Below are 27,653 nucleotides of genomic sequence, written 5' to 3'. Positions count from 1 at the left end.
TGTGTGTGTGGGGTGTGTGTGTGTGGGGTGTGTGTGTGGGGTATGTCCACTATGGAATCTGCACCGTCGCATTTACAATCACAAAATTTTGCACAGCCGACTCACTTGACTCAGGAACACCGAGAGAGGGAGACAGACAGACACGCACACAGAAAGGGAGACAGAGATACAGTTACTATCCCAGGCAACGCCAGGTACTACAGCTATAGGTTATAAAATAGTCTAGATGTTGATAAACTAACCTAAGGGGGAAGAGATCTAATGCAATGTCGTTGAGAGAACCAAATGCTCCGTTAGCCAGTCACTACTATATATTTTCTTCCCTGACGCCATATGTATAAAAAAAGAACTGTTCCTTTATGCCTTTGGTCTTGTGATCCATCACATACCATTTATTCTTTTTTATACATAGGATCGCATTTTTTTGATCTCATAATATCTAATGGTGATGACCATATACAATTGAACGCGTACCTTCTCGTTGTTCATATAGGTGGGTGTATGCTTGCTGTACTTACTTTATAAACCGTTATGCAATCTTCCAGCTAGTTAGGTCATTCATATGATGTAATGCTTTTCTCATACGTCTCCGTGCTTATTATGTGCAATACAAGATGATCTGTAAATCCACTGCATTAGCCAGTTTATGATGCATGTTGTGTAAGAATATTGTATTGTCAATGTCATACCATGTACTAATTTCATATTTTGTATTTTCAAATTTTTTTTGTGATCTTAGATAATTTTATCCTTGATAACGACCGAAGTGATACGGTTGAAACGTTGGATGAATTATCCTTATCCTTTGCACTAATAAATTGATTCAGCATTCAAAAGATAGATTTTTGTGTACTCACCGTAAAATCTCTTTCTCTGAGTCTTCATTGGGGGACACAGGACCATGGGTTATGCTGCTGTCACTAGGAGGCTGACACTAAGTAAACAGAAAAAGTTAGCTCCTCCCCAGCAGTATAACCCCTGAGCCAGAGGCGGACTCAATCAGTTTAGTGCACAAGCAGTAGGAGGAGAACCAAACAATCCTGAATAAGACAAGGAAAAAAAACTATAACCAAATAGACGTGCGACCAATGGCCTGGGAATATGGCCACTGAGGCAACAGACCGGTAAAATGTAACCCAAAAAATACAAGTAGGGTGGGTGCTGTGTCCCCCAATGAAGACTCAGAGAAAGAGATTTTACGGTGAGTACACAAAAATCTATCTTTCTCCATCGTTTCATTGGGGGACACAGGACCATGGGATGTCCAAAAGCAGTCCCTGGGTGGGAAGAGAACCATCACCGGAGATCGGTAGGAAACCGCTACCTCCAGTCGGGCTTGACCCAGACCTACAATTACCTACCTTGTTACAGGTGTGCTACTGCCGCCCGCAAAGATAACGGCAAGACTGGCCACTGCCAAAGCTTGGGTGTGACCTGATAGGAACTAGTAAAGGTCTGCCTACTAGAGCAGTAGGAGGCCCGGCAGACCTCGGTCCGTCCACGTCTGTAGTCCAATCATCCAAGAGACTCTCCTTGGACGGTAGAAAAAAACGGCGGAGGTCCGTTTTCCATGCGATAGGCTTCACCTATCACGGAAGGATCCCTATGGAAATCTTAGCCTTGGGCGCCAGCATGCGCCTCCTGGGACCGGATGAAAAGATGAACTGTCCTGAAAAGATGAACTGACTGTCGGAGTAGACCGAAAAGTGCGGTCCTGAGAGCACAACCTACTGAGGGCTCGTACCCGTTCTGGAACGAACTAGGCTCTTTTCAGGCTGAGAGAAGGTACTAGAACCGAACCCGAAACCCCAAACACCTTATCTGGAAGGAAAGGCGGGCTGCCTTGGACCGAAGGGAGGATAGTGGCCGGAGCACCCCCCTTGCCCTACTGGAGGACCTGGAAAAAAGGGGGGGAACAAAGGCAACAAGAGAGAGCTGTCCGCCCTGATGCCCCTTGAGACAAGGAGACGGCCATGAGGAGCCCACCTATCCAAACATGTGGGAGTAAGAAGCCCTCGGAAAAGCTCAAACCGAGAGCCGTGAGGTGAACCCATCGCTAGATTAAGGTCCCACGTTACTAGTGGACGGCGATGCCGCCGAGCCAGATGGACGCTTCTCTGCGTGAAACACCTTGGTCGTGGGACGAGAAGTGATAAGCCTCTGAACTGAAATGACCGTGTCGACACCAGGCCCCTAGAGGGACGCGCTAGAAAGCCGCATCCAGATCTGACTGTCAGCATGGCAGTAGTGCAGGAAAGGAGCGAGAGAGAGAGGAAAGAAGATGTGCTCTTTACACCCCGGAGGAACTCCACACGTGTGGTAATACATTCTCGAGGGAACCGGCTCCCCGGTCTCCAACATTGTCTGCATCCTTCTTGCCAACCGGCCTGTGCGAGCAAGAACCCGGGATCCGCTCTTAAGGTCGGGAAACTTAGGGCTTCTAAGTCCTGGTGGCAGAGAGAGCTCGACACGGAAGAACTGGACGGTCTGGAAAGCGCCACAGGGCCTCTGCGAGTGGATTGAGTGACTTCCATGAACTATGCTCGCCTGGGCCCCTCCATAGCCACCCTCTGCCTTGGTCCCTCTTGAGAAGCTCGAGATCATGGGAAACCGTAGGCAGATGCCCAAGAAAATGAATAAATGAACCGGCCTCACAGCCGGGCGAGGGCGTCGTCACCTAACGCAGAAAAGGGGGGCACCCTAGACGCGCCGTTGACTAGAAAGCTGGATCGGGGGCAAATAGGACCACGACTGGAGGTCTTCCTTCGTCGTAGATCTGGCTGGAGACTTCCCGGTTGAGGAGCCATTCTGCCTAGGCGAGGCCCCTCCTGCTGAGAAAAAACGGCCGTCCAAACGTCCACGGTAGGGATGTGAACTGCTGAGATTAGAGAGCGCGAGATCCGGCCCAGAGCAAGATCTTCTTGACCTCTTCCTTTTTCACGACACTTCCTGCGCCTCCCTGGTGGATGATGCACGCCACCGCTGTGGCATGGTCCGACTGGAACCTGACCGGAACAACCTCGCCCCAGTGAAGAAAACGTAAACAGTCTAACCGGATGGATCTGAACTCCTGGAATGCTGAAGGGGAGAACACACATAAGGGGTGTTCCTCGGGATCGTGCTGTGGAAAAGTGGACAAGCCCACCCTAGCAGAGGAGACTGGTAATGGCCGATGCTATTCTCCATAGGGGACGGAGAGGGGATCTTCCCAGGGACCGGACACGAAAGCTGGTCCACTAGTAAGGGAAAGGCGGATCCCCCGGGGCAGACGGAAGCTACTTATCTACGTTCTTCAGTGGGGACCTCTGGAAGGGCAAGGATGAACACCGGTAAGTGTACCACCGCTATCACCTCCCCCCGCCGCTGCGGACTCACCTACCGAACCCGACATGGTGCGGGGAAGGAAAACTACTCCAGCGTGAAGAGTAACTTCCCTATGGCGGTCTCGAAAAACATGCCTAAGGGGATGATCTACCGGGCCGGGATCTGAAAGGACTCCAACCGGTGGAGCAGCTGCCCTAGTAGCGAGAAATGACGAGAGATAGAGGCGCCCTGACGGTTGCGGCTTGAACGGACAGGAGCCGAGCAGTGAAGGCGACGATCCTGAGCGTCTGGGCCGATGCTGGGAAGAGATGTGCTCTTCCCTCACGTAGCCTAGGGAGAGATGTACACTTCCCTCACGTAGTCTAGGGGATCCACTGGACTAACCTATGTCCGAAGGGACGTTCACCTAAAGGTGGAAGGAAGGTCAGCGACTCTTTAGATGTCGCCTCCGCGATCCAGCTCCTGAGGCAGAGGCCTCGACGGGTGGTCATACTGCTGCTATAGGCTCAGGCCGTGAAGCTGGTAAAGTCCCCGGGCTATGATGAGAAGGTACTTACCGAAGATGTCAACCAGTTCTGATCGGCAGAGATGGAATGTAGTCCTCTGCGTAGGGAGTCCGCGGAGTCCCTGAGAGACGTCACCTTAGGGATGATAAGCCAAGAGGCAACCTGGCGGGGCGATCGCAGGGGTGTATGCCCCTTCTCTCCGGAGCCCCTTGGAGAATGAATAAAGAGAATAACAGACTTACCGCTGGTAACGTCCAGCCTGGCTGATGTCTGTGAAGGAGCAGTAGCTCTGCGAACTATTGGATGTCCACTGACAAACATCATGGGTCCTCTAGAAAAGTCTTAAAGGAGACCTGTGTGCTCAGAGAGGGTACGAGAACTATCCGTGGCCTTATGGTCTGACTCACCGTTACTTCCAGGCTAACAGTCATGCGCCGAACCTCGGCGCTTGCTCGGAATCCAGCAGAGGTGGTACGTCTGGGTCATCACCAGAGAGGTCGGAAGGCTTCTGGACGAGCGGGAGCTTTGGACCTGGGAATGAAGGAAAAACCAGGGGGAGGCGCCGAAGGCGAGACCTGGCGGGTACGCTTCGAGCAGCGGGTGAGGTCCCTGGTACGGGACTCACCTCCCCCGGTGCGTGCACGTAGAGAAGGACTGTCCGTACCTTTAAGGCTTGACTCACCATCCTTACCCGGCTATTAGCCATGCGCCAACATCCCGGTACTCCTGCTCGAAGTCCAGCAGAGGTGGAAACGCCTGGGCCATCCCCGAGAGGTCGAAAGGCTACCAGAGGAGAGGCAGTCTGGACCTGGGGAGTAAGGTGAACCCTGGGGGCGCAGAAGACGAGACCTGACGGGTCCGCCTTGGGCAGAGGAAAGTTCCCTAGTACGGGACCCAACTCACCGGGGGGAATGCGCCAGTCTTGCGGATGGTTACGGCAGAGCGACAGCCCGGGGACGCAGCGCCTGCGCACCCACCCGAGGGACGTCAGCACGGGGATGCGGGGTCTGAGAGAGGGCGCCAACCCGCCTGCCGGTGCGGGATACCGGTGCGTGCAGTGCCAGGGCCCGCGGAAGCTGGGAGCACTAATGTGACAACGTTCTGGGTAATTCACAACTGAGAGAACAGCCCTAAACCAACTGTACCTCTTATGCAAACCAAGAACCCGAATAAGAGCTCGTAAGAGTTAATATACATATATATATATATATATGTACATAGAAAAACCACTTCCGGATTTTCATTATTTAGAACTTATATTGCAGACTCAAACAATAACATTGAACACAAAGAAAAAAGGGGGGAGTCTTGAATGCAACCATGTATTCTTTGCAAATATCAAAAAGTATGTTTTTACTAAGAATAAAAAGAGCAATTTACAACCATCATAAAAAGGCACATGTAAGATCTCAAACAATGAGTCATGGTCCAAGAAAAGACAGGTTCACACATTATGCTGCAGAAAAAATTCCCATTGAATCAAACAAATCCCATAATTTTTAATTAAAGTCTCGACATGTATTGTGCTCGTAAGAGTTAATTATATATATATATATATATATATATATATATATATATATATATATATATATATATATATATATATATATATATATATATATATATATATATATATATATATATATATGTCTACATTTACCTATTGAAATAAACTAAGCCCCTGACAAAGGAAACAGAAACAACCACTACCGTTCAGAGAACGTGGCTATTGTTGGCTACTTTTCCCCTATATGAGGGTTGCTGTAGCCTCAGCAATCCGCAGACTAGGGGAACTGCTATAATCATTTTTTTTTTTTTTTTTTTTAAATGGATGCTGAGGAGGCTGGAGGTGGGGGGGGGGGGGGTGCCGAGGAGAGCGGGAAAAAACCTCCACCGCCCCCCCCTGTGATGCCTGGGGCTGGGAGGAGGGTGGAGACCGAGCGGCCGGCGGCCAATCGCGTTGCGGCAGGAGGCGGGCCTAGGACGCCGGGGACAAGGCCGAAGCCGGGGCCTAAATTTTGAAGGCTGCCGGAGCATGGGAGGTACCGGCCGGCTGACCTGCCAGCGAACGGTGGCTGCGGCGCAGCTGCGAAGACCTGATGACGGCAGTGCGTGCGCTCTGTCGCCCGATGCGGCCCGGGGCGTCCGGTGACCAGGCCCAGGCCGGAGCGTAAATAGAAACCGCCAGCGCAGGGTAATGTAGAAACCGGCGGTTCTACCTGTGGGGGCGGCGGCGCGGCAGCGACGTCCGTGTATTGGCCGTCTGTGCGGATTCCAGCGCTGGGAGAGGACGTGGCCGGGGCGCCCGGTGAGTAGGCCCGGACCGGGGCCTATATTTTGTAACCGCCTGGGGGAAGGTAGGAGGGGGTGTCCTACCTGGTCGGCGGCGTGGCCTCTGCCAGTGTGCAGGGGAGCTCTGCACCTGTGTTCCTGTGTTCCGCACACCGGAGGACTGGCTGCAGACTGCAGAAGAATGAGGCAGGCAGGCAGGCAGGCAGGCAGGGGAGGTGGACGCCGGTGGGGGCAGGGAGCCCCCTGTAGTGAAGCAGCGCTGCGGGCCCCATCATCATCCAGACGCGCTGCGAGGTCCAGTCCCTGCTGTATGCCCCTTGCACCCTTTGGGGTGATACCGCAGGGTGAATAGGAGGTGCCCAGGAAGGATTAGCCCCGCGTGCCAACCCGGGAGTGGTACCGTGGAATTGGACGGGGGAGAGGGCCCGACAACTCAAGCTTCTGCGACCCAGGGGAGTGGTACCCACACGGGCTGCGAGAGCTGAGGTAGAGAAAAGATACCTGCAGAAAGAGAGAATTCCAACAGATGAGAGCGACGAGCGCCGCCGAGAGAAAAATGAAAAAATATACGCAAAAAAAGTCGGCCCACATCAGCCTCCTACGACACTAAGCAAAAAACTGATTGAGTCCGCCTCTGGCTCAGGGGTTATACTGCTGGGGAGGAGCTAATTTTTTCTGTTTACTTAGTGTCAGCCTCCTAGTGACAGCAGCATAACCCATGGTCCTGTGTCCCCCAATGAAACGATGGAGAAAAACTTTTTTCATGTCATCAATCATTTCAGTGTGTCAGAACTATTTTTATTTTGATTGACTCCCGTTTTTTCTGGGCACCTAATTTACACACAGTGAGCCAGACATATTAGCTTTCTATCCGTTAGCCAGTCAGTCAAATCTGCAGGTCTCGCTAACAGATTAGGTGGCCATTGCCTCCAATTACTGGCCGTAATCAGCAAGCACATCCATTGTCGAGCATCTGCCAAGTTTGTTATTTTTTTTCTTTTTGAACCACTTCTAAGCCCAATCTTTCAAGAACGCACTGCAAAATCCAGATACAGAGTCTTTTGCATGTAACGTTCATTGCTCAAGCTTGAAAGACATTACTATAGGCATGTTAAAAAAGGAGTAATTTACAATAAACGTTTCCCGGTCATGAAGGTGACAAATTGAAATCTTACAAGGGTGTGATTAGGAGAATGACAATCATAATACATATTCTTCTTGGGACATCCCTTTGATATTAGCATACACTGTCATTACTGATTTATTAACAGAACACATGAAACAAAAAAGGAACTTACCAACTTTACCTTCTCAAATATGACAGGCTCGGATTTTATATCAGGCGCAGATTCAGATTTCTTCCACTTAGTTTCTCTTTCTTTCTGTTTGAAAAGGTAAAGACTCATCAGCACACATTACCCTCCAATACACATATAGAGACACACAACCAGTCTACTTTAAAAGACAACCTGTCACATGGTCAAAATATTGAACTAAATTGTAAAATTCCATCAACTCCCCAGGATTCTGCTGCTTTTTCCCCTGCTTTGCGCTTCTTTGAAGGGAGATTCATATATTTTGCTTTCAGAGAGCAGCATGTGAAATCTCTGCTGGGCATAAACAGAGCATGCACCTTCATCCCTTCCTCCCAGATACTTGTAATCATGTAGCTACAGTCTTGCAGTCGCTGCAGTGAAGAGATTGGCAGCGTCTTGGAGGGAGGGGTGAAAGTAAATTGTCCGGCAGAAGAATCTGACAAAATGCCTTTTTGGTTTGCAAGTAGAGATGTCACATGCTGCTCTCCAAAAGCAACAAATGTGAATATCTCTGCAATGGAGTCTTATAGTGCAAACCCGAAAAGTATGTCAGAATCCTTGGATCCAAGGTATTTCGCGTCATTTTTTGAGCAAATCACAGGTCCTGTTTAAGGCTTTGTGCGCACTAGAAATGTGAAGTTTCTCAAGAAACTTTCTTGAGAAACTTCTGGGAGTGGAAGCGTTCCGGACCTCCGAAAAAAATCCGCGGTAAATCCGCATTCAGATTTGCCGCAAATTTGCTGCGGATTTTGCAGGCTGTACTGCAGAAATCCGCAGGTACCTGCGGAAAAGAATTGACATGCTCATTTTCTCAAGAAATTTTCTCAAGAAAATCTTCTCAAGGAAATTTCTTGAGAAAAATCCGCAGTGTGCGCACAGCTATTTTTTTTTCACATAGGATTTGCTGGGAAATGTCTGCACAAAGATTGCAGACATTTCTCAAGAAATTTCCGCGGCAAATCCGCAAGTAAATCCGTGGGTAAAACGCACTAGTGCGCACAGGGCCTAACACTTACAGAGTAGTGCTTATCGGAAGAGTTACACAAATCAGTGGATATTTGAATAAGGTTTTGTAATGCAAACTATCGCTCAGAAAAGATTCATAAATGTCTTGTACTGACAGACCAATAAAGCAAACTAAAAGCAGCAATACAGATGATACTCACTCTGAATGCACTGATGTCTACACTGCGATCCATGTATTTCTTCTTTTCATATTTGTCTCTGATAAATGTTTCTACTGCTCTGTACAAGACAAGTGAAGGAAAAAAGCAAGTCTTATAACGCACAGGAGTCTCCACAGAGTAAGTTTTGGGGAAAAAAAACAAAGTAATATTCCGGAATCCTAAATACAAACTATACAGCTCACTACGACCCATGTTGGATGTTCATCGCATGGAATCAAAATATGTTTAAGGCATGTTCACGATTTCACAAGACAAATTTTTTCTTTGAATTTTCGGATTACTTCCATGGATGTGCAGTGTGTACTGGTGAAGATCTGTGTGCACAATAGGTTCCATTCAATGAGACTAATCTGCCCATGGCTACCTGCGGCAGTATACACTGAGAAAAATCTTCAAATCTAGGAGTGAAAAACGCAAAATTATATGCATGAGATTTAGATCAAAAACAATTTACACTCATGATATCGCATAGAATAGCCATAAAACTGCATGAAAAGTTCGCTCTATGTACACTCATATTCTGACCCAAATACATTTACATATAGGATCCTCGCAAACATTTGTCAAAGTGGTTCAAACACAACAAAAACAAAGATTGCTAAAAAAATGTTTTCATCCAATAAGCTCTTGTAAAATGTGTAGAATAAAAAAATATACAGTATGTCACAAAAGTGAGAGGGATACAATATAAAGTAGTCAGTGTACAGCTTGTATAACAGTGTAAATTTGGTGTCCCTCTAAATAACTCAACACACAATCATTAATGGCAAAACTGCTAGCAACAAAAGTGAGTACACCCCTCGGTGGCATGTGACTCAGTGTTATAAGTTCTCAGATGTGAATGGGGAGCAGGTGTGGTAAATGTGGTGTTATCGCTCACACACTTTCTCTCATACTGGTCACTGGAAGTTCATGGCACCTCATGGCAAAGAACTCTCAGCCATGCAGACCAAATTGATGCAGTGTACGGTGTATGGTCTGAGCAGTGACAGGCTGACCCCCACCCCACACCTGTAACTTCTGCAACACAATAGTTCATGACAACGATTAGTGTTCCGGGCGCTGCAGACTTACATTGTGTTCTCCCCGCTGAAAAACACTTGCGTTTCCGCAAGCATAAATTGACAGCAATCATACAGTTAGGTCCAGAAATATTTGGACAGTGACACAATTTTCGCGAGTTGGGCTCTGCATGCCACCACATTGGATTTGAAATGAAACCTCTACAACAGAATTCAAGTGCAGATTGTAACGTTTAATTTGAAGGTTTGAACAAAAATATCTGATAGAAATTGTAGGAATTGTACACATTTCTTTACAAACACTCCACATTTTAGGAGGTCAAAAGTAATTGGACAAATAAACCAAACCCAAACAAAATATTTTTATTTTCAATATTTTGTTGCGAATCCTTGGGAGGCAATCACAGCCTTAAGTCTGGAACCCATGGACATCACCAAACGCTGGGTTTCCTCCTTCTTAATGCTTTGCCAGGCCTTTACAGCCGCAGCCTTCAGGTCTTGCTTGTTTGTGGGTCTTTCCGTCTTAAGTCTGGATTTGAGCAAGTGAAATGCATGCTCAATTGGGTTAAGATTTGGTGATTGACTTGGCCATTGCAGAATGTTCCACTTTTTTGCACTCATGAACTCCTGGGTAGCTTTGGCTGTATGCTTGGGGTCATTGTCCATCTGTACTATGAAGCGACGTCCGATCAACTTTGCGGCATTTGGCTGAATCTGGGCTGAAAGTATATCCCTGTACACTTCAGAATTCATCTGGCTACTCTTGTCTGCTGTTATGTCATCAATAAACACAAGTGACCCAGTGCCATTGAAAGCCATGCATGCCCATGCCATCACGTTGCCTCCACCATGTTTTACAGAGGATGTGGTGTGCCTTGGATCATGTGCCGTTCCCTTTCTTCTCCAAACTTTCTTCTTCCCATCATTCTGGTACAGGTTGATCTTTGTCTCATCTGTCCATAGAATACTTTTCCAGAACTGAGCTGGCTTCATGAGGTGTTTTTCAGCAAATTTAACTCTGGCCTGTCTATTTTTGGAATTGATGAATGGTTTGCATCTAGATGTGAACCCTTTGTATTTACTTTCATGGAGTCTTCTCTTTACTGTTGACTTAGAGACAGATACACCTACTTCACTGAGAGTGTTCTGGACTTCAGTTGATGTTGTGAACGGGTTCTTCTTCACCAAAGACAGTATGCGGCGATCATCCACCACTGTTGTCATCAGTGGACGCCCAGGCCTTTTTGAGTTCCCAAGCTCACCAGTCAATTCCTTTTTTCTCAGAATGTACCCGACTGTTGATTTTGCTACTCCAAGCATGTCTGCTATCTCTCTGATGGATTTTTTCTTTTTTTTTCAGCCTCAGGATGTTCTGCTTCACCTCAATTGAGAGTTCCTTAGACCGCATGTTGTCTGGTCACAGCAACAGCTTCCAAACGCAAAACCACACACCTGTAATCAACCCCAGACCTTTTAACTACTTCATTGATTACAGGTTAACGAGGGAGACGTCTTCAGAGTTAATTGCAGCCCTTAGAGTCCCTTGTCCAATTACTTTTGGTCCCTTGAAAAAGAGGAGGCTATGCATTACAGAGCTATGATTCCTAAACCCTTTCTCCGATTTGGATGTGAAAACTCTCATATTGCAGCTGGGAGTGTGCACTTTCAGCCCATATTATATATATAATTGTATTTCTAAACATGTTTTTGTAAACAGCTAAAACAACAAAACTTGTGTCACTGTCCAAATATTTCTGGCCCTGACTGTATGTCTATTTTGAAAAGACAACCTCTGGCTATGACGTTGGTTCACGTGCACTTATCGTCTTTGGTCGACCATGGTGAGGCCTGTTCTGAGTGGAACTTGTCTTGGTCACCGTGCTGCAACTCAGTTTCTGTGTGTTGGCAATATTTTTATACCCTAGGCCATCTTTATGTTGAGCAACAATTCTTTCTTTTTTTTTTTTTTTTCTTTCAAATCCTCAGCGTTTTTTGCCATGAAGTGCCATGAACTTCCAGTGACCAGTATGAGAGAAAGTGTGTGAGCGATAACACCACATTTACCACACCTGCTTCCCAATCACACCATAGACCTTATAACACTGAGTCACATGACACTGAGGGGTGTACTCACTTTTATTGTCAACAGTAGACCAAGGACATGGGTTACTGGCACCATGTCAGGTGAGTTGATGTGACAAACTTATTTGGTACAGATGGTGTCAAGCGTGAGTGGTGGCAACCAGTTAAGGGGTACAAACTTAAAGGGAAGGAGTCGCGGATTTCTATAATCCAAACAATGATTACTTGTAAGATAACATGCAGTTATAATGTTATCTTGCTTTAAATAAAGATGTCTTTCAGTTTTTATAATGCTGGAAAGCTGGCAATGGGGGCTGCCATTTTACATTCCAAGTTTTAGCACGACAGTGCAGGCTCAATTTACAGCACCTCATGGACATAGGCGATCGTAGTCGGATTCCGACCCCTTTAGTTCTATTACAACTGAAATGGTAACACCTATGTGGGCTGCCCAATTCACAGCCGTGGGTGTGTTCAGCCGCCATTTTTCCATAGCCCACACTTTCACATGGGCTGCATTTTTCCCCTACAGCCAGGATCTGAAAGACCAAGCAGTACCATCGTAACAGATCCTAGAACAGTAACGTTACCGACAGCTGGAGCGGCGTACAGTAGTGGATTACCATCTCCAATGACACCCCCTCCCCCCCACCGCCGGCGTCCATGCAGCAGAGCTGTGTGTGTTTGTTTGTGTGCATGCACAGCATGTGAATACCAGCGCCCCGACCCCCTCTGCCGCTGCTACTGTCTCCACTGACACCCATCCGCTCCTCCTCTAATCCTGTCCTATGTGATATTGTCTGCTGACCCATGTATCTAATCCTATCCTGTGTGATACTGTCTGCTGAGTTGCTGTATCTAAACCTATTCTGTGTGATACTATCTGCTGAGCTGTGTACCTAATCCTCTCCTATGTGATACTGCCTGCTGAGCCGTGTATCTGATGCTCTCCTATGTAATACTGTCTGCTGAGCCATGTATCTAATCCTCTCCTGTGTGATACTGTCTACTGAGCTGTGTATCTAATCCTGTCCTGTGTAATACTGTCTGCTGAGCTGTGTATCTAATCCTGTCCTGTGTGATAGTGTCTGCTGAGCTGTGTATCTAATCCTGTCTTGTGTGATATTGTATGCTGAGTTGTGTATCTATTCCTCTCCTGTGTGATACTGTCTGCTGAGCCGTGTATCTAATCTTATGTGCGATACTCCTGCTGTGCTTGGTGACACTTTATACATTTCTGGTCACCAGCAAAATGGCTCCGCACTGTGATCCCAAATTTCATTCTCTGCTCCTCTGGAAGCACCCAGGTTGGGAGGGGGAGGTGACATCACACACAGGGGAGCAGACTCTGCCCACTTTACTGCAGCTGTAATCCAGGCTATTTCTACAGTGGGATTTCTGTAGGATTTCAGCAGCTGCTCCCCTTAGTGTTTAACAGTGGAAAATATCACTTTTTTTTTATATTTTGCTCAATTAAAAACAAATATTTAAACAAAACATTAAAACATTAATAATTTACATTTTTTCAGTTATTGAATTTTTTTTGAACGACACCTTCCCTTTAAGACAGTATGTCTTGTCTACAGTCAAGCATGGTGGTGAGAGTGTTATCTGCTACAGTTCATTGAGAGAACCATTAATGGCAATATATGCTGTGACAAACTGAAGCAGAGCATGATCACCTTTCATCAAAAACTGGGATGTAGGGCAGTATTCAACCACAATAATGACCCCAAACAAATCTCCAAGATGACCACTGGCTTGCTAAAGAAACTGAGGATAAAGATGCTGGACTGGCCAAACATGTCTCCAGACATAAACCTCATTGTGCCTCTGTGGGGCATCCTCAAACAGAAGGTGGAGGAGCGCAAAGTCTCCACCAGCACCATGAGGTCATCATTGAGGAGTGGAAGATTATTCCAGCTTTTCCTGTGACGCGCCAGTGAACTCCATTCCCAAGAGAGTGAAGGCAGACAAACAAAATATGACACTTTGGGCACAATTTGGCCATTTTCACTTTCGTTAGACAAACAAAAAAAAAAATCATATATACAAAAGGAAGAGATGGGCAATAAAAATATACCTCATAGCGGTTTATGCGTTTTAAGGCTACATGCCTTTTAATCATAACCTGATTGAGGCTATGATAAGGTATGTAGCCTTGAAATGCGTAAATCACATTGGGATATATTTTTATTGCCCATCTCTTTGTTTTGTATAGGTGATGTTTTTATACAATAAAGCCTATCCTTTTTTGAAGAGATGGATTTTTTTTTCTCTATTAGGCTATGTGCACACATTGCTTTTTTTTCAGCGCGGAAAAAAACGCACCCTCTGACAGAGGGGAGAATTGTAAACAATGCTTTTTGAGAAAAACGCATCGAAAACGCATGCGTTTTTCATGCGTATTTTTTAAAACTTGTCAGTGTTAATAAAGTTGGTTGAACACAGACCTTTGGAAAAAAAAAACCTGTGATGTCATTTCCTTCTCCACATTCTGTTTGGATAAATGGGAGGGCTTGGAATGGAAGGAGCACCATTTGAATTTTGGAAAAGTTGAAATAAACTTCGCGCACCATGTCACATTAGCAGGGCCCCTTGGGTACCTATACGTCAGAAAACCCCCACAAGTGACCCCATTTTGGAATCTGCACCCCTCAAGGATTTTATTCAGGAGTATATTAAGCATTTTGAATCCACAGCTACTTCCCCCAAAATGTTGCTGTAGCAACAATATTCTCACTTTTAGGCCCGTTTCACACGTCAGTGAAAAACACTGACGTTTTTCACTGGCGTGTAAAACACGCACATGTCCCTCCGTGTGCCGTGAATCACGGCACACGTGGGTTGTCTAAGTGCAATCCGGGCTCCGTTCTCCGTGGCCCGTGATTGCACTCAGTAATCAACTCACCTGTGCCCGCTCCCGCACTCCATGGTGCTGATCGCTCCCGCGGTGCAGCATCCGGCTGGCGCTGACCCCCGGCATCAGCTGCTTCCGGGTCGGCTGTGTCGCACATCATGAATATGCGCGACAATAATGAGCCGGCTCAGAAGCAGCAAGCTGCACGGGCTGCAGAGGACATCGCTGGAGCCGGGTGAGTAAAAATGATTTTTATTTTAAAAGCACGTTTTTTTCTGGCACGGACTGCGTGGTCCGTGGAACATCAGTGATGCCAGAAAAAAAATGGACATGTCTCCGTGCGGCAATCACGGACACGCGGGTACGCCGCACGGAGACACGTGCAGTGAAAAATCACTGACGTGTGAGCAGACCCATTCATTATAATGGGTCTGCGTATGTCAGTGATTCTGGTACGTTTAAAAAAAAAAAAAAAAAAAAAAAGCACAAACGTACCAGAATCACTGACGTGTGAAAGAGGCCTAAGGCTATGTGGCCATGATCCAGCGACACGGCGTCTAGTACACAGTGTCAGCCTTCCTGCAGCTGCCCGTGCCCACGATTTGGGTTCAGGCTGCTGTGGACTTTAGCTCTATTCTACCTGCAGAGAACACTCTCGTCTCCGCAGCATAAATTGACATGCTGAGGCTCGGGAAGCCACGCCACCGGTCAGTTTATGCTGCGGAGAAAAGAAGCACAGTGGGCATGGGATCTCCAAAAATCCTTCCACTGTGCTTGTACTGCACAACGCAGCATTATGGACGCAGGGAAAACACTCAGCGCCCATAACGCTGAAAACCCCGATTGTGGGCACACAGCCTAAAAAGCGTCAATGGATGAATGGATGTCAAATATATATAACGTCCCACCCCCGCCTGCATATTCTAAGCTGGCACCTTTAGTACCTTTCATGTGGCACTAAAGGGTCCTAGCTTAGTATTTATCCAAAAAAAAAAAATAAAAATGAAAAAAATGGGGTCCCCCCTATTTTTGATAGCCAGTCAGGGTAAAGCAGACAGCTGTAGCCTGCAAACCACAGCTGACAGCTTCATCTTGGCTGGTGATCAATTTAGAGGGCTCCCCAGGCTTTTTTTTTTATTTATAAATAAAGAATTAAAAAAAAAAAAAAAAATAACGTGGGGTCCCCCCAAATTATATCACCAGCCAAGGTGAAGCTGACAGCTGGGGTCTGGTATTCTCAGGGTGGGAAGAGCCATGGTTATTGGACTCTTCCCAGCCTAAAAATAGCAGGCCGCAGCCGCCCCAGAAGTGGCGCATCCATTAGATGCGCCAATCCTGGCGTTTCGCCCCAACTCATGCCGCACCCTGGTGCGTTGGCAAACGGGGTAATAAATGGGGTTGATACCAGATGTGTAATGTCACCTGGCATCAAGCCCAGCAATTAGTGATGTCACGGCGTCTATCAGATACCAGACATAACTAATTGACAGTAAACAAAAGCAAAAAAAAAAGACAAAAATTTTTATTAGAAAAAACACTCCCCAAATCATTCCCTTGTTCTCCAATTTAATCAAAAACTTTGAAAAAAATGGGTCCGCAGAAATCCATTTGGACGTCCCACGTCACCTCTGGACCTTCTAGAATATGGGGGCACGTTCAGGGAACGTATCCCCCCATTTTCTAGGAGGGCAGACCCTCCATTTAAGGAGAGTGGGTGCCAAAAATCTGCACCCACTCTCCCCGGGTCACAGCTGCAGAGTGCAAGCAGCCAGCACAGCTCTCTGAACACAGTGCTGGCTGTCAGCTGCTCTGCTCATGTGACCGGCCAGCGTGCACTGTGAAGGAGGAGGGGGCCGCAGGGGATCAGCGCTGCGACCGGACAGGTAAGTGGGAATACCGGGGGGAATAGGGGGTGACCTGGCAGGGCCTGGGGAGCAGTTTTCTGTCGCATGTGTTATTGCGCGCGGCCATGTTGGATTTTCGGGAGGAGGGGGTCGGGGCGGGCACTTTGGCGACACTGGGCGCTTTCCAGGACTTTGCCAGGAAGTGAGGTCAACAGGAAACCTCTTGACCTCACTTCCAGGTAAATGCCTGCGTTCTGTATGCCGACAAAGCCTGCGGACCGCAACAAAAAAGCAGCTCACTGCGGTGTAGCTGCGTTCTGACCCACATCATTGATTTAATGGGGGAGAGAACGCAGCCAAACCGCACAAAAGAAGTGACATGCTGCTTTTCTTTCCACACCGATTTTTGGCATCCAAAACGCTGTGTTTAGAAACGCAACGTGTGCACTGATTTTTCGGCTTTCTCATACACTTTGCTGGGAAAGCTGAACGCATGCAATTTGCCACTGAAACGCTGCGGTTCTAAAAGCAGCGTTTCCGCGGTAAAAAAACGCAACGTGTGCACACAGCCTTACTGGAACTTTTTATCCATTACCCTCGAGGGACAGGTGAGCTGGACTTTTTTTCTTTGCATTTCACTTGTTGCCAGCGGTTGACACTAATGTCACTAATGTCTCTATGTTGAGTTATTTAGACAGCACACTAAATTTACACTGTTATACAAGCTGTACACTTTACGTTGTATCAAAGTGTCATATCGTCATTGTTGTCTCATGAAAATATATAATAAAATATGTACAAATATGTGAGGGGTGTATTCACTTTTGTGATGTGCAGTATGTTTTCCCTTTAAGCGGTTCAGGCTGAAAGGATACTGGTCGGTCTGTGGCCGGATAAAACTATCTGGTAAGAATGCTTCGTACAGTCGTCTTGCTTTTCCATTTCCCATTTCTTCCATACACTGGAGAAAAAACAAAAATAACTTAGCATGTGTACATGTACATTATTCACAAGACCCACATGGTTTCTTTTTACCTGTATCTGTTCTTGAGTCCACTGATCCAGATTGACAGATTTCACTCGTGAGATGTGTACTCCAAGATTCCTGTGAACACCCGCACAGCGGATGCACATGAAGACCCCAATATTCCAAGACGCCCATCTTGGTCCTGCAGGGGACACACAATAATGAGACCTTGTTGCACATTTCATGCACCTGTTGCTGCTAGTTGGGAGGAAATATAAAGTTCTCCCCTCACTTGACCTGTTCCCTATTTGTCCCCTTGTACATTGTGCTACATATAGGAAATGAGACATCTTGTGAGTCCGGCATCGATTCTGGCTACGGAAACAAGAGGAAAAGGAATGGAAACGAAAGTATGCACTTCAGCAGAAGCGATATGCAGTCGTATCACATTTCTCTGTCCTGGAACTGCAAGTCAGGAAACCGTGTATATTCCTGAGCCATATCCTGCATGTCCATCATCCGGACACTAATCTTACCATTGTAGATACATCAGGGTCATAACTAGGGAAAGGTAGATCACCGTGCATGATTCTGTATCTCACATGACTTCCCAATACTTTTATCACCACATCGCAACAATAGAATAGTCAATATATTGGGCAAGCAGAAGAATAAAAGAGGGGTCATGCCTACACAACTCTGCCGATCACAGCATATGGACCTCATCTAAGAGCCAGGGAAGGGGAGACATTAACCAGGCTGTTCATACAATACTATGGCCGAGAGCTGTTAGATTTAAGGGAATCGTGTCATGAGGCCATATGACCTAATAAAGAACATCAGTGGATTGGTGGGTCTACCAGGAAGGGTGCCCATGGCGATCAGTTGATTGCCATGCGGGCCCAATCGGAAAGGTGTGGTCTCATAAGACAAGAGGGTGGGGGCTTGTGCGATGAGACCACTACTCAATACTCACACAGGCTTATTTCTCACCATAAATATCAGTCGACCACTTTAATGGCCTGTTTACATGGTTCAACAAATTCTATGGGAAAAGAATGATTATTACTAGTTTTGTCCCTAAAAAGAATACATCTTTGTAGCACATCCCATCTATATTAGTGATATGCCGCTGACGATGATGATGTAACGGGCCACATAAACGTTGTTTGCACTCAGCTGGTGAACAAATGTTTGACTTGCTTTTTCAGATGATTGCTGGCACGTTTACATGGGTTAAGGATCGAAAACGCTGATTATTAACAAGTATAAATGGGACTTCAAGGGAACCTGTCAGGTGCAATATGCACCCACAACCACGAGCAGTCCTGGGTGTATATTGCTAGTCCCTGCCTACCAGTCCCTATATGCTTAGAAAAGTATTTCTAGACCTTATGATATGCTAATGAGCTCGGGGACTAGTCCCCTAGGCGTTAGTTCCCCTGGCTAGTCACCCCTCATTAGCATGTTAGTACATCCCTGTGGGCGTGCTAGCATGCTAATGAATACACAGTGTCAGAGGAGATCTCATTCACCTCTCCGCTGCCATCGCTTCCTACGCTTGATTTCAGCTCAGTGCACATCACCCCGGAGTTTCGGTCATGCGCACTACTTCAGAATGAAGCCAGATCTCGTACACCCGGCTTCATAGTGCACATGACCGAAACTCCGGGGTCATGAAAACTGAGCCGAAATCCAACATCGGGTGACGATGGCAGCGGAGAGGGGAGTGAGATCTCCTCTGATTCTGCACATTTATTAGCATGTTAGCACGCCCACAAGGATATACTAACATGCTAATGGAGCAGACTGGCCAGGGGAACTAACGCCCAGGGGACTAGTCCCCACGCTCATTAGCATACGATAAAAGATCTTTAGAAATACTTTTTCTAAAGATCTCTTTATAATGCTAGTGTATACAGGGACAGTTAGGCAGGGATTAGCCATATGCACCCAGAACTTGTGGTGCTTTTGGGTGCATACTGCACCTGACAGGTTCCCTTTAAGGAAGTTGTTCAACAAACAAAGTACATTTTAATTAATAGATATGATAATCTTATAAATGAGTCCTTGTGTAATGGCTGCCTGAGACCGTACAGGAACATGGGCGGATAATACCACATCTCATGGGCAGAGGAGTAAGCAAAGGCGAAGATATAGATATGATCGTATGGGATTGCAGCTGATTCTTCCTGTGGGGTAAAACAAGTTTTTAAACAGGCAGGGAAAGGATTTTTAGCACAATAAAAATCATACCAGTCTTGTAGCAATCCGATGTGCCAGTGCTGAGAAATCAACCAAAGTCACATGCACATTGGCCTGGAAGTGTGGATTGAAAGCTCCATTTCTAAGCACTGGCACATCGGGTTCTACAGAATAGATATCGTTTCTACTGTTGTACTATACAGCCATACCACAGGCTTCAGCTGTAAGGCTATGTGCCCACGTAGCGTATTTTCATGCAGTTACGCTGCGTTCTGCACTGCAGCGCAACTGCATGCGTCCTGCGTCCCCAGCACAATCTATGAAGATTGTGCCTAATCCATGCCCACGTGGCGTATTAGAACGCAGAGCTTCGGCTGCTGACAAAGCGCTGCGTACTAAAAAGCAACATGTCACTTCTTTCATGCGCTTGAGGTGCAGGTCCTGCTCTGTCTTTGGGAGAGGCTGCATCCAGAGCGCATGAAAATCGGCTTTTCAGTACACACTTTTCTGCAGTGATTTGAAGCGCATGTGTGCTGTTCAAATCGCTGCAGAAATTTCTACAGGGACAGAACGCAACGTGAGCACATAGCCTAAAATTGTTCTCATAGATACCCTTTAAAACTGAACTTGAAGATAATGGAACAGCAAAGAGAAAGTCAATTCAACACCTTCCTGTATTTCAACATTTTCCTGTATTTCAGCCACAGAAGAGGCAGGATTGTGCAACATCCGTGCATCATATTTCTTTTAAAATAATCAGAAATTACGTAACTACTAAACACTAGCGAGTAAGCTAGATGTAAAGGTGGAAGTGGAACCAGCCATAACTAAGGCTACTTTAACACTTGCGTTAGACGGCTTCCGTAGCATTGCGTTGTGTGACGGATGCAACAGATGCGTTGCATGTAGTGGCACAACGGGTGCAATGGATCGTACAAAACAACGCGATCTTTTTTTTTTTCTTCTTCTTTCGTTGCAGACTATTGTGAACGATCAGCTGATCGCTCACAGCAGCCAGTCGCCAGGTGATCAGCTGATCGTTCGGCCGCCGAGAATGTGTGAGGGGGGCGGGGGGCGCCGAGCGGGACCATGGCGTTGAGGACGTCAGTGCAGCAAGGAATGCAAGGCTGGGGATAGGTGAGTGAGTGTGTGCATGCGTACATGTGGAGTGGAATGCGGGAGGCAGTGAAGCCGAGCGGGAAAGTGTCAGGCTCCCTGCACACGTAGCCAGGGTAAATATCGGGTAACTAGGCAAAGCACTTTGCTTGGTTACCCGATATTTACCTCGGTTACCAGCGTACACCGCTTAGCGCTGGCTCCTTGCACCCGTAACCAGGGTAAATAACGGGTAACTAGACAAAGCGCATTGCTTAGTAACCCGATGTTTACCCTGGTTACGTGTGCAGGGAGCCAGAGAGCATGCGCAGCGAAATCCTACGGATTGCACTGCTCAAAAAACGTTACATGCAGCGCTCTCTCTGCCCGACGCAGCGTCAAAATAACGCTGCGTCGTGCAACGAATGCAACCCAAGACCATTTGTTGCTATCTGTAGCTAATAGAAGTCTATGAGGAATAAAACGGTTTCCTGCAACGGTTACCGTAATTCCTCAAGGCTGCGGATAGCAACGGAATCCGTCAAACACAAGTGTGAAAGTAGCGTAAAACATGATGGTGTATATGTTGGGCTGGCCCAATCCACGGCGCCAGGCAGGCAATATGCCTTGACATCTCCCACTGCTGCTTAACGTTTTTAGTCTGGGGCTGTTTTTTTTTTTTTTTACATACGTGAAAAATCGTGAATGTCTGAATAAAGCATAAGGAGTAAAATAGCTCCACATAGACAGTGCCAAGAATTATAGACCTCGCAATGCTTCCATAGGAATTCAAAAAGACAAAATAACCTCCTAGAGAGAAACTATTGCCACGTACTGCATGTAACTATCCCAAAAGTCAATATTGGCCATATAAAAGACATAGCCACATGACTAGGGATAAGAAGCCAAACCAGAAGCTCCATTTGCAGACATGTTATTTGGGGGTTTGGCCCTTCATTGGTGCAAAGCAGAACTAATTTGGCCAAGGGCGTATAACGGGTAATTCCGCTTTGTGGTTTACTTTTTTTGGTTGTTTTGTATCTAAGAGATCTTATTGATGGTTGAGCTAAATAAAGTCCTAGAATATACAGTATTTTGCCCATCAACAATCATGATCACTCCACGCTTCCTGTGCAACCACAGATCTCCCATCCCGGATATAGTATACAAAAAACGAATAAATGAAAAGCTACCAATGATCAGAAAACAAAACAAAAAGCTTGGAAAAGTATACAGTCAGTGAAATAGTTAACACAATGTAGCTTGGCTCCGGAGCTGGCTGCCTGCAGCAGTGATGCACAAGTTGTGTATGGTGTCAACACACAGCGCCAGATACTGCAGAGTCAGAGCTGACTACATCCCGATAAACACTAAGGTTTTCTGAAGGACACTGCATGAGCAAGGATTTCTCTTCCTATCCACAGGCAATGAATCACCGGATGTATCATTTTCCAGCAAACATGCTCCCCGTGGGATAATGATGGAAAACCACGCTCCGATCTTGTCCTGTACAGATCGGGACTGCTAGAACCACTTTCCCTAGGAAAATATAGATTTTATGCCATTCTGTATGTATGGAGTGTGTAGAAATAACATATAGGACAGGTAATAATGGGAGACATTAGGTGCAATTACATAAATAAACCATCACAAGAAGAAATTATAGCTTGGGACACCACCTTCCTCATCGCCACTGGAGTCCACCGGCCTGATGGGTGACACTGTAGTGTTCCTACAGAAGACTCACACCTGGCAATGTCACCAGCCCACTGCTAAGGAACATGTGCATTAGGGCAAGGCATACATATATATTAGGGTTCCTACAGGAAAACACACACCTGGCAATGTCACCAGCCCACTGCTAGATACATGTGCATTAGGGCAAGGAGGTATATTAGGATACCCTACAGGAAGACACACACCTGGCAATGTCACCAGCCCACTGCTAGAAACATGTGCATTAGGGCAAGGAGGTATATTAGGATACCCTACAGGAAGACTCACACCTGGCAATGTCACCAGCCCACTGCTAGAAACATGTGCATTAGGACAAGGAGGTATATTAGGATACCCTACAGGAAGACTCACACCTGGCAATGTCACCAGCCCACTGCTAGAAACATGTGCATTAGGGCAAGGAGGTATATTAGGATACCCTACAGGAAGACTCACACCTGGCAATGTCACCAGCCCACTGCTAGAAACATGTGCATTAGGACAAGGAGGTATATTAGGATACCCTACAGGAAGACTCACACCTGGCAATGTCACCAGCCCACTGCTAGAAACATGTGCATTAGGGCAAGGAGGTATATTAGGATACCCTACAGGAAGACACACACCTGGCAATGTCACCAGCCCACTGCTAGAAACATGTGCATTAGGACAAGGAGGTATATTAGGATACCCTACAGGAAGACTCACACCTGGCAATGTCACCAGCCCACTGCTAGAAACATGTGCATTAGGGCAAGGAGGTATATTAGGATACCCTACAGGAAGACACACACCTGGCAATGTCACCAGCCCACTGCTAGAAACATGTGCATTAGGACAAGGAGGTATATTAGGATACCCTACAGGAAGACTCACACCTGGCAATGTCACCAGCCCACTGCTAGAAACATGTGCATTAGGGCAAGGAGGTATATTAGGATACCCTACAGGAAGACTCACACCTGGCAATGTCACCAGCCCACTGCTAAGGAACATGTGCATTAGGGCAAGGAGGTATATTAGGATTCCTACAGGAAGACACACACCTGGCAATGTCACCAGCCCACTGCTAGAAACATGTGCATTAGGGCAAGGAGGTATATTAGGGTTCCTACAGGAAAACACACACCTGGCAATGTCACCAGCCCACTGCTAGAAACATGTGCATTAGGGCAAGGTATATATATTAGGGTTCTTACAGGAAGACACACACCTGGCAATGTCACCAGCCCACTGCTAGAAACATGTGCATTAGGACAAGGAGGTATATTAGGATACCCTACAGGAAGACTCACACCTGGCAATGTCACCAGCCCACTGCTAAGGAACATGTGCATTAGGGCAAGGAGGTATATTAGGATTCCTACAGGAAGACACACACCTGGCAATGTCACCAGCCCACTGCTAGAAACATGTGCATTAGGGCAAGGAGGTATATTAGGGTTCCTACAGGAAAACACACACCTGGCAATGTCACCAGCCCACTGCTAGAAACATGTGCATTAGGGCAAGGTATATATATTAGGGTTCTTACAGGAAGACTCACACCTTGCAATGTCACCAGCCCACTGCTAAGAAACATGTGCATTAGGGCAAGGTATACATATATATTAGGGTTCCTACAGGAACACTCACCTGGCAATGTCACCAGCCCACTTCTAGGACACGTGTATTAAAGGAAGCAGGCATGTCACAGCAAGAGACAAACGTTCAAAAAACAACCCAAACTCTGCAGTACTCTGTGCGCACGGACTACCAGGTCCCAAGATGAGGCCAACTCCATGTGTACAACTCCCGAATGCCGCAGTCCGACCATTTTCACATAAATACACCTGCCAGCATGCTCTGACAGCCTGCGAGTTGTAGTGCACCAGAGACCACTGTTGTAGTAATTACCGTTAGGAGTGTTCTACTTGATCCGTTTGCTCAAAGTTATGAATCAATGAAGCAATATTTGGGAAAAAAAATTAACATGCCCGATTATGGAAACCTAGAAGACAGGATGTGCGGCTGTATTTCTGCTCAGCATGACACTAGGAGATGATGGACTATATGGAAGGAGTTACCTAGTAGGTGTACAGAAACCCTAAAACTGCGTAATTAGAAACTTACATAAAAGCCAATGCCAAGACCATCACTGGATCCTCCTTAGAGCCACCCCTTCCGGTGAGCTGCCATTGCCACCAAAACATGACCAGTGGACGGAAACCTAGGAGGGAGTTGGTCCCCAAGTGGCTGGCACTTTGGAGTAGTTTGGAGTGGTTTTAGCCACATTTTTGGTGAATAAAAGTTATTTTGATGTTCTTCACATTGGCAAAAGATAAGCCGTTTTCTCCAAATGACATGGACCATAGCCATGAATGGGCACCAACATAGACTCACTGGCACAGTATAGAACACATCATGGCACAATAACCAGAGTAATGTGACCCATGTATCCATGTATGAATGGTGCCACCGTCTTAAGACAGCTCCAACAACTTTCTCCTTGTCAGCAGCATTGGTGGGCGCAGACTAGAGAAGTCTGAAATTAAGTATGTAATGCCAGTCATCAAGTGGCCCCATGAATGGAGATTGGGCAGGTGAAAGCAGATCCAGCGTTCAGAAGCCAATCTGAGCCCTCTGCCCTGATGGAAATGTTATATCAGACTGGGCTTCAGGCACCAGCAGCTAATCTCTGGGCAACCTGGTATGTAGAATAGAAAGGCAGCTAAAGAGCAAACCGCCCAAATACATAACTATCCCTCATCCCTCACCCCCAGAAAGAAATGGACAGAGCCCCGCCACTGCCTACGGGGGGGGGGGGGGGGACAGAGCCCCGCCACAGCCTACTGGGGGGGGGGGGGGGACAGAGCCCCGCCACAGAATACTGGGGGGGGGGGGGGACAGAGCCCAGCCACAGCCTACTGGGGGGGGGGGGGGGACAGAGCCCCGCCACAGCCTACTGGGGGGGGGGACAGAGCCCCGCCACAGCCTACTGGGGGGGGGGGGGGACAGAGCCCCGCCACAGCCTACTGGGGGGGGGGGGGACAGAGCCCCGTCACAGCCTACTGGGGGGGGGGGGGGGACAGAGCCCCGCCACAGCCTACTGGGGGGGGGGGGGACAGAGCCCCGCCACAGCCTACTGGGGGGGGGGGGGGGGGACAGAGCCCCGCCACAGCCTACTGGGGGGGGGGGGGGGGGGGACAGAGCCCCGCCACAGCCTACTGGGGGGGGGGGGGACAGAGCCCCGCCACAGCCTACTGGGGGGGGGGGACAGAGCCCAGCCACAGCCTACTGGGGTGGGGGGGGGCAGAGCCCCGCCACAGCCTACTGGGGTGGGGGGGGGCAGAGCCCCGCCACAGCCTACTGGGGGGGGGGGGGACAGAGCCCCGCCACAGCCTACTGGGGGGGGGGGGGGGGACAGAGCCCCGCCACAGCCTACGGGGGGGGCAGAGCCCCGCCACAGCCTATTGGGGGGGGGGGGACAGAGCCCCGCCACAGCCTACTGGGGGGGGGGGGGGGGGAGACAGAGCCCCGCCACAGCCTACTGGGGGGGGGGGGGGGGGGACAGAGCCCCGCCACAGCCTACTGGGGGGGGGGACAGAGCCCCGCCACAGCCTACTGGGGGGGGGGGGGGGGGGGGACAGAGCCCCGCCACAGCCTACTGGGGGGGGGGGACAGAGCCCCGCCACAGCCTACTGGAAGGGGGGGGGGGCAGAGCCCCGCCACAGCCTACTGGAAGGGGGGGGGGGGACAGAGCCCCGCCACAGCCTACTGGGGGGGGGGGGACAGAGCCCCGCCACAGCCTACTGGGGGGGGGGGGACAGAGCCCCGCCACAGCCTACTGGGGGGGGGGGGGGGACAGAGCCCCGCCACAGCCTACTGGGGGGGAGGGGGGGACAGAGCCCCGCCACAGCCTACTGGGGGGAGGGGGGGACAGAGCCCCGCCACAGCCTACTGGAGGGGAGGGGGGGACAGAGCCCCGCCACAGCCTACTGGAGGGGAGGGGGGGACAGAGCCCCGCCACAGCCTACTGGGGGGGGGGGGGGACAGAGCCCCGCCACAGCCTACTTGGGGGGGGGGGGGGACAGAGCCCCGCCACAGCCTACTTGGGGGGGGGGGGACAGAGCCCCGCCACAGCCTACTTGGGGGGGGGGGGGACAGAGCCCCGCCACAGCCTACTGGGGGGGGGGGGGACAGAGCCCCGCCACAGCCTACGGGGGGGGGGGGGGACAGAGCCCCGCCACAGCCTACTGGGGGGGGGACAGAGCCCCGCCACAGCCTACTGGGGGGGGGACAGAGCCCCGCCACAGCCTACTGGGGGGGGACAGAGCCCCGCCACAGCCTACTGGGGGGGGACAGAGCCCCGCCACAGCCTACTGGGGGGGGACAGAGCCCCGCCACAGCCTACTGGGGGGGGACAGAGCCCCGCCACAGCCTACTGGGGGGGGACAGAGCCCCGCCACAGCCTACTTGGGGGGGGGGGGACAGAGCCCGCCACAGCCTACTGGGGGGGGGGGACAGAGCCCCGCCACAGCCTACTGGGGGGGGGACAGAGCCCCGCCACAGCCTACTGGGGGGGGGACAGAGCCCCGCCACAGCCTACTGGGGGGGGGGGGGCAGAGCCCCGCCACAGCCTACTGGGGGGGGGGGGGCAGAGCCCCGCCACAGCCTACTGGGGGGGGGGGGGGACAGAGCCCCGCCACAGCCTACTGGGGGGGGGGGACAGAGCCCCGCCACAGCCTACTGGAGGAGGGACAGAGCCCCGCAACAACCTATTTGGGCACAGCCTGGCACACAGTACCACAGGAGTGCAAGTATTCGCATGTGACTTGTACGTCAGTCCGGTACCTTTAGCCTGGCAGTCCGCGCAGAATTTGTTCTCTTCCCTCAGCAGTAGCTCAGAAAGCACGGCCTGATACCGCTCCACATCCCGGACAGACTTCCCGGTCATCTTCCCGGGAGACAGTAAGATGGCTTCCCCGTGCTGCGGCTCTCAGTTCCTGTTTCCGGGTCGCCTTCTCCGGTCCGCACGTCAGTGGTGACGTCACGTAACCTCGCCCCCTTCTTCTAAACACTCTGTGCGGTGTCAGGGGCTCAGCCAATCACAGCGCGGGATCTTGCCACCCACAAGGGAAAAAATTCTGAATGGAAATTGACGTCACTTAGCAACTTGAATGCCTGGTTACAGGGAGGCCTGGGATGGATGCTGCGTATGGCGCCTCATTGATAGTAGCGCCTCACTGATAGTGGCA

At 48.9% G+C, this 27,653-nt stretch overlaps 1 protein-coding gene across 2 annotated transcripts in view; it reads right to left on the bottom strand.

Annotated features, from left to right (window-relative positions):
- SMAP2 (small ArfGAP2) overlaps nt 1–27,419 on the bottom strand; it is a 63,035-nt gene extending 35,616 nt beyond the window's left edge. Inside the window, exons 1-5 of one of the 2 annotated variants that reach the window (XM_075334128.1) lie at nt 27,250–27,419; nt 17,469–17,602; nt 17,309–17,394; nt 8,605–8,683; nt 7,421–7,504 (exon numbers count right to left, since the gene is read on the bottom strand). In XM_075334128.1, coding sequence (XP_075190243.1) covers nt 7,421–7,504; nt 8,605–8,683; nt 17,309–17,394; nt 17,469–17,602; nt 27,250–27,352 — 486 coding nt within the window. In that variant the 5' untranslated portion in view covers nt 27,353–27,419. The remainder of the gene's footprint in view (nt 1–7,420; nt 7,505–8,604; nt 8,684–17,308; nt 17,395–17,468; nt 17,603–27,249) is intronic. The other variant, XM_075334129.1, reaches the window with a different exon arrangement.
- Between the last annotated feature and the right edge of the window lie 234 nt (nt 27,420–27,653).

Source organism: Anomaloglossus baeobatrachus, chromosome 2 (genome assembly GCF_048569485.1).
Source record: "Anomaloglossus baeobatrachus isolate aAnoBae1 chromosome 2, aAnoBae1.hap1, whole genome shotgun sequence".
Classification (NCBI taxonomy): domain Eukaryota; kingdom Metazoa; phylum Chordata; class Amphibia; order Anura; family Aromobatidae; genus Anomaloglossus; species Anomaloglossus baeobatrachus.
This window is presented reverse-complemented; position numbering and strand designations above follow the sequence as displayed.